Source organism: Phoenix dactylifera, chromosome 5, assembly GCF_009389715.1.
Source record: "Phoenix dactylifera cultivar Barhee BC4 chromosome 5, palm_55x_up_171113_PBpolish2nd_filt_p, whole genome shotgun sequence".
Taxonomy (NCBI): Eukaryota; Viridiplantae; Streptophyta; class Magnoliopsida; order Arecales; family Arecaceae; genus Phoenix; species Phoenix dactylifera.
The window spans coordinates 16,861,016-16,873,875 of NC_052396.1; the positions used below are offsets into that span (position 1 = coordinate 16,861,016).

General features: G+C 37.0%; 1 protein-coding gene across 1 annotated transcript; it reads left to right on the top strand.

Moving 5' to 3' along the window:
- Nucleotides 1-824: 824 nt before the first annotated feature.
- On the top strand, nucleotides 825-10,465 carry LOC103712466 (alcohol dehydrogenase-like 6). Its single transcript, XM_008798995.4, has 10 exons — nucleotides 825-1,146; nucleotides 1,243-1,379; nucleotides 2,313-2,359; nucleotides 2,472-2,794; nucleotides 3,584-3,666; nucleotides 3,852-3,927; nucleotides 4,017-4,078; nucleotides 5,446-5,541; nucleotides 5,619-5,780; nucleotides 10,084-10,465. Exons 1-10 carry the CDS (start codon nucleotides 1,104-1,106, stop codon nucleotides 10,198-10,200), a joined length of 1,146 nt encoding a protein of 381 aa, XP_008797217.1. The 5' UTR covers nucleotides 825-1,103; the 3' UTR covers nucleotides 10,201-10,465.
- The last annotated feature ends 2,395 nt before the right edge of the window (nucleotides 10,466-12,860 follow it).

Consider the following 12,860-nt stretch of genomic DNA (forward strand, 5'->3'; position numbering starts at 1 on the left):
GCTCTGACATGGCAATCGAAAAAGATTGCCACGTTCCCTAAATATGTAAATGAAAGGAGTGGCACTCTTGACCCGACCCATTTACCTGACCTGACCCAATGGATTCGTGGGTCGAGTCTGGGTCAGCCACCCCCAACCATCAACAGGCCGACTCAGATTCAAGTCAATGCTTCAACCTGTCTCATCATAGGATATATATATATATATATATATCCACACACATACACACTCATAAACGTATGCACGATACTTTTTGAATATATGTATTATAACTTATGTACGTGAGCTATTAGATATTGATCTAATGTATATGTTGTTAATGCAACTAGTTGCTAATCGAGATTCCTTTGTTTTTAAATGCATCTAGACCCAACTAAAAATAAAGACATATTTTGCACTTGAGAAATATTTACACCATAGTATACTGTGCTCGCATAGTTATACCCTTTTCATTTTTCCTTTTTTTAATTTTTTAATATATCTATAAAAAGAAAAAAAAAAGTAGATGACTATCGCTCATCTTTTTTTGCATGACATGCATATCTTTCGCAGCCAGATACATCTATTAAGGAGCGAATGGAGCGGCGAATTGAGTAGCTGAAGAGTGCTTGTGGACCATAATATCAGCTATTCTGATGGATTATAGACGCTATATTTTATTTTCTGTTTTTGATGGATGCGCTTATATCAGAAATATATTTTATTAAATTGCACCAAAAAGTTATAATTGTATATATTTACAGCTTTATAATAAACAAAAATATATTTTTTGTAATTGAAAATTTTCACTGCAGTTTGTATTTGAAGCAGAGGCAGTCGAGGCAGTCGAATCGAAGGCAAACAAATGGTTGAGGGTTCGGTGGCGGGACCATGGGGGCCGTACACTATGGAGGGTCGTCATGGTGGATTCAGCACGCACACCTACTCCCCCCACCAACCTCCCGTTGCAGCAGACTTTCGATCTGTCTCGTCTGGAGATCCGCATCCTACAATATTCTATCAAACAAATTGTCCGGTCGGAAACGAAGGGGGATTGAGACCGGGAACGAGCGGAGGACCACGCCGGAGACATAATTCCTCCTTGTTTTGCTGCCGCTGTTCCGATGTCCTCGCCGATCAAACCTCCCGGCGTCATCACCTGCAAAGGTTTTCTTAATTGTTAAGCTCATGATCTTGTATGCTTCTTTTTGTTGTCTTTTATCGATTTTATAGATCTGCTCTTTTTTTTTCTTTTTTGGGTAGCTGCGGTGGCATGGGGACCAGGGGAGCCTCTGGTGCTGGAGGAGGTAGAGGTGGATCCGCCCAAGCCAATGGAGATTCGTGTCAAGGTCGTCTGCACTTCTCTCTGTCGGAGCGATGTCACCCAGTGGGAATCGAAGGTTATATACTGCTCTTCTTTCTTCCGTTTCGTTTAATTGTTCGCTCGTAAGCCACAAACACTGCCGATAGAAAACCGCCTCCGAAAACCTAGATGAAAAATATGGAGGGCCGACGCTAGATTGATGGCTTCAGCAATAACTTAAGAAGAAGAACAGGTACTGTTAATTCGAATTATGGGATAATTAGTCTCCATGTGTTTCTATATTTCATTTCTTCAATCCAATGTCGAAACATAGGATGGTAATAGCCACCTTCTTGCTCCAAAAGGAAACGAGGAAGTTGGGTGCACAAACCAGACACCAAATAAATGGGATAAGGCTTGATTGTTATGGTTAGGGTTTCATTGGTCGCCAAATGAGGATTCCATTCTGCATTTAGATCGTCTTCCATAATCTATGAAGTCTGGTGAAATTGCCACACTTTGGAAACAGTGGCATCCACTAGCTGACGTTGCTTGCATGTTTAGCATCGAGCTGATTGCATTGGTGAACATGGGTTTATTGTTTATTTCCGATTAGTCGTATGATGATGACTTGCAACATAACCAAATGGCTTTACCAATTTCAAAATGATGAAGGATTGCTCAATGCCCTCACCATTGTCCTTGTAACGCTTCTTTCATTCAAAATGTGTTCATGGGTCGGATTTTTATTTCAAATAAGCAAACTGGTGATGGTTGTTAGTTAGGTTATAAGTTGTTGTTGGATTCTTCTTTTCTAAATGTTGGTGATCCTAATTACTCTCCTCTGGTGGTTCTGATCAAGTTTAAATTCAAATTACATAGCAAAGTACAAATTGTATTGCTTTTCTTCATTTTATATAGCTTGGTATATGCTGTCTGAGACTGCAATGCTTCTTTTGTGCTTTAGAAAGTTTCCATTTATTAAACGAGCCTGTTGATGGTTTTGCTTATCTTGGTACCTATATCACAGGCACAACCTGCTCTGTTTCCTCGGATCTTTGGCCATGAAGCATCCGGGTTCGTTCTCCTTCTTGATCTAATCTGGACATGTTATGCTATAATGAATTATAAGATATGAACATGCAAACTATATATTTGAAGGTTACCTCAAAAACTCTGCATTCAACAGGATTGTTGAAAGCGTAGGTGAAGGTGTTAGTGAATTTGAAGTGGGAGATCATGTACTCACAGTGTTCATTGGAGAATGCAAGAGCTGCAAGCATTGCCTTTCTGGAAAGAGTAACATGTGCCAGACTCTGGGTTTGGAGAGGAGGGGCCTCATGCACAGTGACAACAAGACTCGGTTCTCGATAAAAGGGAGACCTGTTTACCATTATTGTGCAGTGTCAAGCTTCAGTGAATATACGGTGGTCCACTCTGGTTGTGCTGTTAAAATCAGCCAAACTGCACCTATGGATAGGATATGCCTTTTAAGTTGTGGAGTAGCTGCAGGTAAAGCTTGAGGATTGTCATGCTGTTCATTTTCCCCCTTCAGCCAGTAGTAACTTTGGTTCTCATGCATTATTGGATTTGCTTTGGAAAAACTTTGACATTTTAATGATGCACAAAATAATCTCAAGACCTGCTTACATCTGATCCATGTTTCTTTACCATATGCATGCTATTTATTTAGCTCTATACTTAGTTGTGCTTCGAGATTTTCTTGTATCTAGAATGGCTAGTTATGAGGATGGGTAGGCCTATGATAACATGTAAAGGATTTGCAAGAGTTGGCAGTGACAACATATGTATGAATGGCAAAAAAGGATTTATAAAGAAAACAACTTGGTTGGTATACATTTTGTTGGTTACAGTTTAATCTACCTGTGTACGAATATATCTGTGCCACCCTATAATCCATAATGAATGAAACATATCTGAGGTTTGTGTTAGCATGATTATTAAAGTTCATTGCACTTCTCACTGGGCCAGTGCTAGTTGTTTAAGAAGATTTATTACAATTCCTTGCTGAAGGAAGTTTCGTAGCTCAGAACTGCTGTTGTAGATACAATGAATAATTGCTGGATGATTCTCTCTGATATTCATCTTATCTAGTTACCATTATATGCTTCCTGACTTCATTTTCAAAATCATGTACTTCTATTGTTGTGATCCAACCTGAGGTTCATATACTTTCTGTCACATTTTGTCTTGTTATTCTCAAGTGTCTTGCTTGCATATACAACATCTATACAATTGATTGGATGGTCAATGTAAGTGTAACTATGCTCATGCTTGTAGGGCTTGGTGCAGCTTGGAAAGTTGCAGACATATCTAAAGGGTCAACTGTAGTTATTTTTGGTCTTGGAACTGTAGGCCTTTCAGTAAGTGTTGCAGCCAACTCTATGATTCTAAGGGTCAACTTTAGTTACTTTTTTGTCTTGGAATTTGAGGCCTTTCAGTAAGCTTTGCATCCAAGTCTGTCATTCTCATCTGCCAGAACACTTAATGCCACTGGGGACCTGTTTCTGTAAATACATGTCTTTGACTTCTCATGTTGTACAATCAGGTAGCACAAGGTGCTAAATTAAGGGGGGCTTCTCGAATTATCGGAGTGGATACTAATCCTCAAAAATACGAAATTGGTATGATATAGCTGCAAGCTGATTAGTTGCATTATTTGATACTAATAGGTTGATCTTTAGTTGTTGAATGCCTTTTCTTCATGGCACAGGGAAGGCTTTTGGTGTGACAGAATATATCAATCCAGATGAGTGCAATGAACCTGTCCAGCAGGTAGTTCGTATTCCATGAACTTATACAGAAAACAATAAACTTTACCAAGATGTATCATTTCATGCATGCTAAAAAATGCACACAATACATGTCAATGTGTTTCCTTAAGAGTAAAAAAAAAACGCATGGTCCACATATTCTCCACCCCCAGAAAAATAGTAAAATGACAATTGTCAACTAAATTCACCCCTGACCACATTCCAAAAGAATAGCATTCAAGATCAATCTCCAGAACTACCTCTGGCCTGACCTTTTGAATCCTATTATATGCGGATCTTGCACCAAGCTGCATGAGAAATGATATGCCTTTCCCCCTTTTTTGCAAACCTTTATTCTTTTTTGGTGATAGCAAACCTTATTCTTCATTGGATGATTTTTGGCTGTCAGTTAACCTTCAATACTATGAGTTAATGGAAGAACAGGAGTGGCCTTGAAGAGACTTTTGCACTGAATGTTTCAAGCACACTATGACAGTGGTGTGGTAACCTCGAACACACAAGAGTGCATCTTGGATCCACATTATCTTTGTTATGAATCTGATGCAGAGAATTGCTTGAATTTTATAATAAACAATTGCCATTTGGTTGACAAAAAATTATTATTCTGTTTCGAATGTGTTCCTCTATCCAGCATTGGAATTCAGTATGATGATCTAAAGATAAAATCACCCTCAGACCTCACATCCAGGCTTTCTTGTAATTAGGTTTTCTCGAAGTCACCACCATTTAATCCAAATGAGAGGAGGCAAACCTTCTTCCAATCCAACATTGAACATGGTTTGTCCATTTTGGATCCCCATGACTCTTCTCCCCTGTAACTGTTTAGACCCTGATAATACAATTTTACAGGACACCAAACAAATTATAAGAAAAAGTAAACTCACTCTCCAAGCTGTGCATCCTTTTCAAGATCTAACACCAACTTGAAAGATTGCCTTTTAACATTGCTTCTTTGGTACTTATATTCTACAAGTAATGGATATGGTGGTGTGATCACAAAAAATTTGCCTTTGTCAGGTCATGAAACATGCAGACATGCATAATGATGCTCTCATTGTGAGAATGCAGTAACTTTTTAATGAGAAACATATAAGGATTGAGCTATGCTTAAAGTATTGTGATGAGGCCATCTGACTGGATATCATTTTTGCTACGACATGGTATTTTTCTAAAGAAATAATTTTTTCTTGTGTGATGCATTCTTCGGCAAACATATATTCCTTACAATCACTTTCTAACATTGTTTACTGATAATATATTCTTTCAATAGTGGATAAGGATGAAGTTATTTCTATTTACATTCTTATTTCCTTATTGAAAAATTGAATAGATAAATGAGAATTGGTATAAGCAGACCACAATTTGCAGGTTATAAAGCGCATGACTGATGGAGGGGCAGACTTCTCTTTTGAATGCGTTGGTGATACTGGAATAGTATCGACTGCATTACAATCATGCTGTGATGTAATTCTCATCCTCCCTTCTGTTTAGAGCCGCATATAGGATATATTATATTTTTTTGACATATTTTATCTCTTTAGGGTTGGGGACTGACTGTGACTTTAGGTGTACCAAAAATGAGGCCTGAAGTATCAGCTCATTATGCATTGCTTCTTTCTGGAAGAACTTTAAAGGGTTCTTTATTTGGAGGATGGAAACCGAAATCTGACCTGCCACAGTTAGCTGAAAAATATTTGAAAGAGGTAAGTCTCAACGTTATTTTGAAAATATTTGTATACTGGATGAGGTAAATTTATTACTTCATAGAAACTATATTCTGTTCTCTGAACTGATTTTGACAATAAAAATGGCAGTTGCAATATTTACAACCTTTGAGCGAGGTAAATAACATAATTGTTCTTTTCTTATTAAATTGAAATCACTTATATATCGCCAGTGCTTGTTAAATATTTCATGAAATTAAAGTATTTTTGGTTAGAATATGCTTAAAATTTCTCTATATACAATGCAAACACCCATGAGTTGTATGACCGTGAGTCTATGGATTCCCTTCTAGGTTCACTCCATTTCAAGGTTCACCGTACTGGTACTAGAGACCGTACCGGTACCGGACCCCATACCGGTGCCACACTATTATAGCGTCGGTACAGTTTGCGGTACGTCTGGCGTACCAAGTATCGGTACGCCACCAGTACCGGTATGCTTGGTACCGTCCGGTACGGTACGATACAGCATACCATGCTCCCTTCTTTAGTAAATATACCCCTCTTGGGACTTCCTTGCAATTTATGAATATAGACACATGAGAATTTCATCAATCAAAAGTTATAGTGGATGCATGAACTCACATTAAAAATATAATGAAATAAAACCAAGTCTAAAGGTATACATTGGGGATGAAATGACACCTGTCTTATTCCTTTGACTGGATCATATGCATCACATGTGCTAAGTACCTTTCATTGGTTATCAAGTTCATAGTTGTCCATAAAATACTTCTACCATAGATCAATTACATCTTTTTGAATTTCCATGTACCTGGCAATACTTCCCAGGTTAATGTGTTTAAAGCCATTCATCAAGTACTATTTTTTCTTATATTAACCATGTTCAACAGATATGTCATGGATAGTTTGTCTATCAAACAACCTCTTTTAATTGGTCATATGCATTTTGCTGAAAACATTGCATCAAAAGATGGGATTACAATTATCTAGCATGTACAAATTCCATGCATGGCATGCATCGAGTGCTGATGGTCTTTTGATATTAGGATTCCTAGATGTAAGTCCGCTGTTTACCTGTGTTTTTCCTGGTAATAGAAAACAACCATAGCTGAGAGAAGAAATCGTTAGGCACTCATGTGAGTGTTTGACACAATGTATTCGCTGCAAGATGGCAAAACAGTCCTCTTTTGTGTTGGATAATAGTGAAGAAGAGAGAGATAGGTGGCAATCAATAACCCAAACACATGGATTAAAACAATCATTTTTTTTCCTTCTCTCTTTCTTGGCTCATTTTTTCCCACCAAACCCATCCTGACCTGCAATGCTCACTGGCCTCGACTGCCCATCACCTTCCACCTGTCCTTCCAGACTCCTTCCTCCTTTTGTGTTCTTAGAAGTCAACTTGGCTTCCATCACCATCTGCCTTTTCCTCCCACCTCACATCACCAGAGACAAAAACAGCAACCCTCGCCCACCAAAAAAATTGGCATGATGAACAATTAAAATATGAACATCAAAGGAGATGGATTTTCTTCCTCTGCAAAAAAGAGAGATGAATTTCCTTGTTTGAAGGTTTTAAAACCAGAGGTGCTTCTGAGCCTTTTCAAAAACTTGTTCTCCTTAATAACACAAATGTAGGATATAAACAAGTGCTGGAGATCAAATAGCAAAGTTTCAATGTCATCATAGAGCATTTTAAGATTGTAGAGCGTACTCAAATAAACTGTTATAATTATGTCTCCTCTCTCAAGCAAATAGAGAAACCATAAACAGATCGAGAAGGTTCAAAATAAAGAAATTTCCATGCTTGTCCGCAAACTTATTTGGGACAAAAAGCTCTGAAAATGCTTAAGTTTTTGAAGGCTGGCGAGCAGAGATGATTTCTGCCAATAGGTGATGGAGGCCGATGGTGGGAAGAGAAAGACAAAGGAATTAAGAGTTCTGGAAAAGTAAGAGTTGTACCTAAGAAAAAAGAAAAAGGGGAAATATTCTTTAACTGGTAGTCTTGGCAAGCGGCTTCTCTCATCTCTCTCCGTATTCATTTTTGTCCAGTGCAAATCCACTATATACGTGGGCATCATCTTGCAGCAAGTGCATTGCAGAGGCAGATGTTATAGTTCTCTATCGGTCAAGGAAATCTTCATGCACTTGTGTGAGTCCATGATGCCTAACTAGATTATCTCATCCAACAAAACTAGATGAAATATGCATCCAACAAAGATTATCTCATCTATATCCATATTATTATGCCTAACCTTGGTCTGTTGCATTTCTACTTCCCTAACTAATGGACCCTGTTTCTTATCCCATAGAAGAAGCAATACCTGCAAGTTAGCATATCCACCAAAAGCTACGTCTATGATTAGTCACTTCCGTTCTTCTTGTAGGTGTCGTATTGATTATTTGTATCCTCTAAGCAGTAGCCTGATTTATTAGCCAGTGCCCCCTTTCAATTTTTCATTAGGAACTTTGCATGCTTCTCTATTTCGATTTTCACCCTTCAATGTCTTCATTCACCCCAGCGCCTATGATGCAAGTCTAAATTGCTTTCTTACGAACAAAAGTAAAGTCATAAACATCTTGAATTAAATGAAGCTTTTTTGTTACTATTGGTTTCAGCACATACCTCCAAAGGTGCTGAGCATATGCACATGGTAGTTGCCCAAATAAGTAAGTGGCACTCAAGTTCACTGACTTGTTATATGCATGAAAGTTGGTCCTAAATCAAGTCCAACCGCACTATGCTATCACAGTTTTAACTAAGAAACTACAATGGATATTACCTATCTCTGAAAACTGTCTAAATCATTAAGAATTAGGGCCTACATGGTATTGCTTTTTTTCCTGTGTTCTGTTTCTAAAATAAAAGCATGAAAACTGAAATAGAAAACATGTTGGTTCTACTATTTCTATTTTCTATTTTTAGAAATATTCTTCTGATATTTGAAAAAAAAAGAAAGCAAGAAAATCTTGCTTTCGATTTTCTGAAAAAAGGGTAACCGAAGCTTTTCAAGTGATATTATCCCCTCCTTGATACTCTTTCCAATTTACACCACCACTGTCGTCGCCTCTACCATTGCTGCCGCTGCCATCTACATTGGCGCTGCTGCCGCCTCCACTGATGTCGCTGATGCAGCCACTACTGCTATCTCCACCATTGCTGCTGCTGATACCATCTCCAACATTGCCACTGCCATCACCACCCGCACCATCTCTGCCATCACCACTGCTGCTGTCACCTGCACCGTTGCTGCCATCTCCATACTTCACTGGGTTATCCTATTTCACATCCTATGTAGAGAAGTGCTACCGCCATGAACTCTACTGCCATCTCCATACTGTCACCTGCACCGTTGCTACATTATATTCAGCTGCAGCACTAAAATGGATCATATATGCTGTCCTTTTGTTACTTCATGGAAACATAGAAACAAAATAAAAGGTGCAGTACCACTTTCTGCTACATCTCAGGGTACATAGATACACTAGTCTACCCTTCAAATTCTTTGGTTACTTTTCTTAGAGCAAAATATGTGCCCTATTGTGTTTTAGAACATTGTATGCAGCTTGTGTTTCTGCTAGCGGAAGCCATACCCAAGCGATCTCCATCATCACAAATAACCACCTGAAAGTAACGTATTCATCTTAGTTCACAGTTTGTACCATCTGCTACAATTTTAACCAGTTCGCTTGTGCACGACCAGAAGTTTTTCTACCAGGGCTGCCAAATATATCCTAGCTTCAATGGTATTGGTAGCAGAGTTATGAGTTCATTGTTTTGAATACGGTTAAATTAAAATTCTGATTCAGATTAGAGTAGAATTAAATATATGAAAGGAGGTAAGACATAATATGTGCTTGTAGATTCTTGAGTAGGCAAAAATGGATTAATGCTCATTTTTCTTGCTTCTTGTCTGTCAATATGCATTTAAATCTGGTGTTTAGTCATTATTTCCAAATTGGCATGATATTCCTTCTTCAGGATCTTGCGATATTGAATTCTTGTAACTTTGACCAATGAACCTGCCTCTTTCTTTGACATCCTTCTATATTGACATTCAAAACTGATTAAAAGATAAGTGACCTTTTCTTTAAAGAATGACTATCTACCTGAATGGAATGGGCTAACCATCATGCTGCATCCATTTAAAGTTTTTTCTAATATTACTTGTCATTTTCTATCTATTCTCATTTTTCAATATATCCGGTTACTATCCTAGTTATGCATTTCCTACTTAGAGTGAAATTGTGCAGGTATAATATAATATCTTTTATTTGTTATTGTTTCAAATAATTGCCAATGTGTTATCAATTACAGGAAATTCAACTTGATGATCTCGTTACACATGATTTGCCATTTAATAATATTAATGAAGCTTTGAACCTAATGAAAGAAGGGAAATGTTTGCGCTGTGTGATCCATCTGCCCAAATGATTGTAGACTGTGACCAGATGCACGTAATCCACATGTAACATTCTGTGTATTTGTACTCCTGAGGCTCTTCTGTTTAAAGTGTAGTATGGTCAAAAAGGAAAGTTATAAAAAACTGTGACATCTGTTGTCTTGAGAGGAGAAAAAAAGGAAATATTTTTGAGGGAAAAACCATGATGTTTGTTGCCATTTAGTTTAGATGGAATGTATTCTCACAAACCAATAGTTGGCCATATATTTGAATGGCATTTTCTTTTCTGATGTCCCAGTGATGTTTTATTTTGTTTATCTCACATCATTATGAGATTCAAAATTTTCCAGTATGCAGTAAAAACATTATTCTGTCATGTTCCCACATCGTTCATTCACCTTCTAAAATTTTGTTGTTTGTTGCTTTTGCCACATCTTGAATTTCGCCTTGAAAGATAGGACCTGCCTGGAATCTCAACACTTCACTGCAACAAAATAAATAGATAAGTCGGGAGTATTATTAGAGAATACTGTTGGAAGGATTGAAGTAACTAAGTTTAGTTTGACATGGATTAGCCAGTGTTCATGTGAAGATCAACTCAATATAGGTCTGTGCTATCTTTACTCGTACCACACTTTCTTTTTGAGAGGTGAGAATTCAGTTGGGATCAGACTAGGCCCTGCTTTTACATAAATGTGGCCTTCTCAGCTTCTTGAGATCACAACTGGACTCAAATTCAGGTCATCCATTCAGGGAAAAAAAATGACATGCCTTGATCATATGTCGCAACTTATAGTTGGTGTTTTGCCTTTTAATAAATTGCATCTCAGTGTTAGCAAGTAGAACTTTAGTGTGGTTGAGGTGTTGGTGGGAAGTCCTTTTAGTTCTTGTTTTAGCATTTGCTTACTTTAAGTGTACCCTGAGGTTCTGTATCACACATGTTCAGATACAATGTGAAAAAAGAATGTTGATCAAGAAAAGAATTGAAAAATCTTTTTATCTGTTTGATCAGATGTTGAGCTCATAGTTCTCTGGAGAAACCCATGAATTGCACACTAATAATGATGGAGAAACAATGCTGTCTAGAGCTTTATCTGAAACTCTTAGTTTCTTTGTGCTATCAGAGTGAGGAAAAAGAGGGAGGAATGATAGCAGAAGGATAGAGGAATAAGAATTTGGGAGTTAGTGAATTAGGTATTTAATAGTTGCATTGGTCTTTTCATTAAAAAAAAAAAGAAAAAAAAATAGTTGCATTGGTCTGGGATATTTTATGTACAGGTAGGATGTGATCACTTAGGGAAATCCAAGTGTTTATTTGAGGTATCCGATAAAAATCTTAGATTCTGTAACAGTTCTATTTATTGAATCTTTTGGGCAGTGAGCTTGACAAGGTTTTGATTCTCAAAATCATCCAAGTGTTTATTTGAGGTATCTGATAGAAATCCTAGATTCTGTAATAATTCTATTTATTGAATCTTTTGGGCAGTGAGCTTGACAAGGTTTTGGTTCTCAAAATTGTTCACCATCTTGCAGCACTGTTGCTCTCACTGATTTCACCTTGGCAGAATGCCAAACCTTGAGGTTTTTAATAGTCTAAACCTTTTTTTTTCATTTTGCATTGTTATTTCTCACTTTAATCTTTTTCTAAGTAATCCAGACGGTGTTCCATGTCTACTCCTCTGTTCCCAGGTTCTATTTTTGGTCTGAATTCCTATCTGTGATGATACAACATAGCTAGATCTTTTCCTACGAGAAATCCCTCTCACAACTCCAATTTAAATGAATTCCCTTGATGGCTTTTGTCATTAGTTTTAGAATTAAACAAAAATAAGATAATTTGAGACAGATCAACAAACATATAGAAAATGTAAAACGTAATAGTTTAAGAAGTTAAAAAGTAGCTAAACTAGAAGTATAAAATGGGAGAAAAATTTTAAGAATAAAAGTTTATCAAAACTACAAATGAAAATATGAGCAAGCAAAGCACAGGCCAAATTTGCAGAACATGCAGTTGAGAAGAAATAAAACATGACATAGAAAATTATTTAAGGGCACAAATTTATATAATTGAAAAATACAGAGTAGATAATAGATGCATATAAGATTAAACTCAAGTCCGAAGCAGAGTTTAGAGGTCACGCATAGAAGAAATTCTTCCACAAAACCTGTTTTATGAAACTGTAATTAAAAGATGTTCAAAATTTCTATTGACTTTAGATTTCAAATGACAACTTTAAGGAAAGACCTTGATTTTGGAATTCAGAATTGACATTATGAACGAATCATATGAATTTAGAAATCGTAATGTCTCAGACTATTGGGACAATTTCTTATTTTTGGGGCAGCCAAACACACCACTACAAGTTATGTATTTCATTTTCAATATATTTATTGAGAAATGATTTCATTTGCAATATTGATTCTGTTATTCAAGTGCATTTTATTTTCTAATATTTTAGAATATCGTGTGAGGGGGTTAACAACAAGAGCTAAGGGTATTTTGGATAATGAATCTGATAGGTGGAATCTCTTAGAAAAATTCTTCCAATTCAAAACTCCTTTTAATATGGGATGCTTTAAGTTGTATATGGACAACAATGTTTGATTTATAGGATCCGTCTACTTAATGCATGAGTGGTCAATGCAGACTAAATGGGGAATCATGATATGGAGAAACCGACGTATGATAGCT

Excerpts from the sequence above, each read along its gene's own strand:
- LOC103712466 (XM_008798995.4), top strand. The coding sequence starts at position 1,104 with ATGTCCTCGCCGATCAAACCTCCCGGCGTCATCACCTGCAAAG. Across the intron at positions 2,795-3,583 it reads AAGTTGTGGAGTAGCTGCAG|GGCTTGGTGCAGCTTGGAAA; the intron begins GTAAAGCTTGAG and ends TCATGCTTGTAG. Across the intron at positions 3,667-3,851 it reads TTGGAACTGTAGGCCTTTCA|GTAGCACAAGGTGCTAAATT; the intron begins GTAAGTGTTGCA and ends TTGTACAATCAG.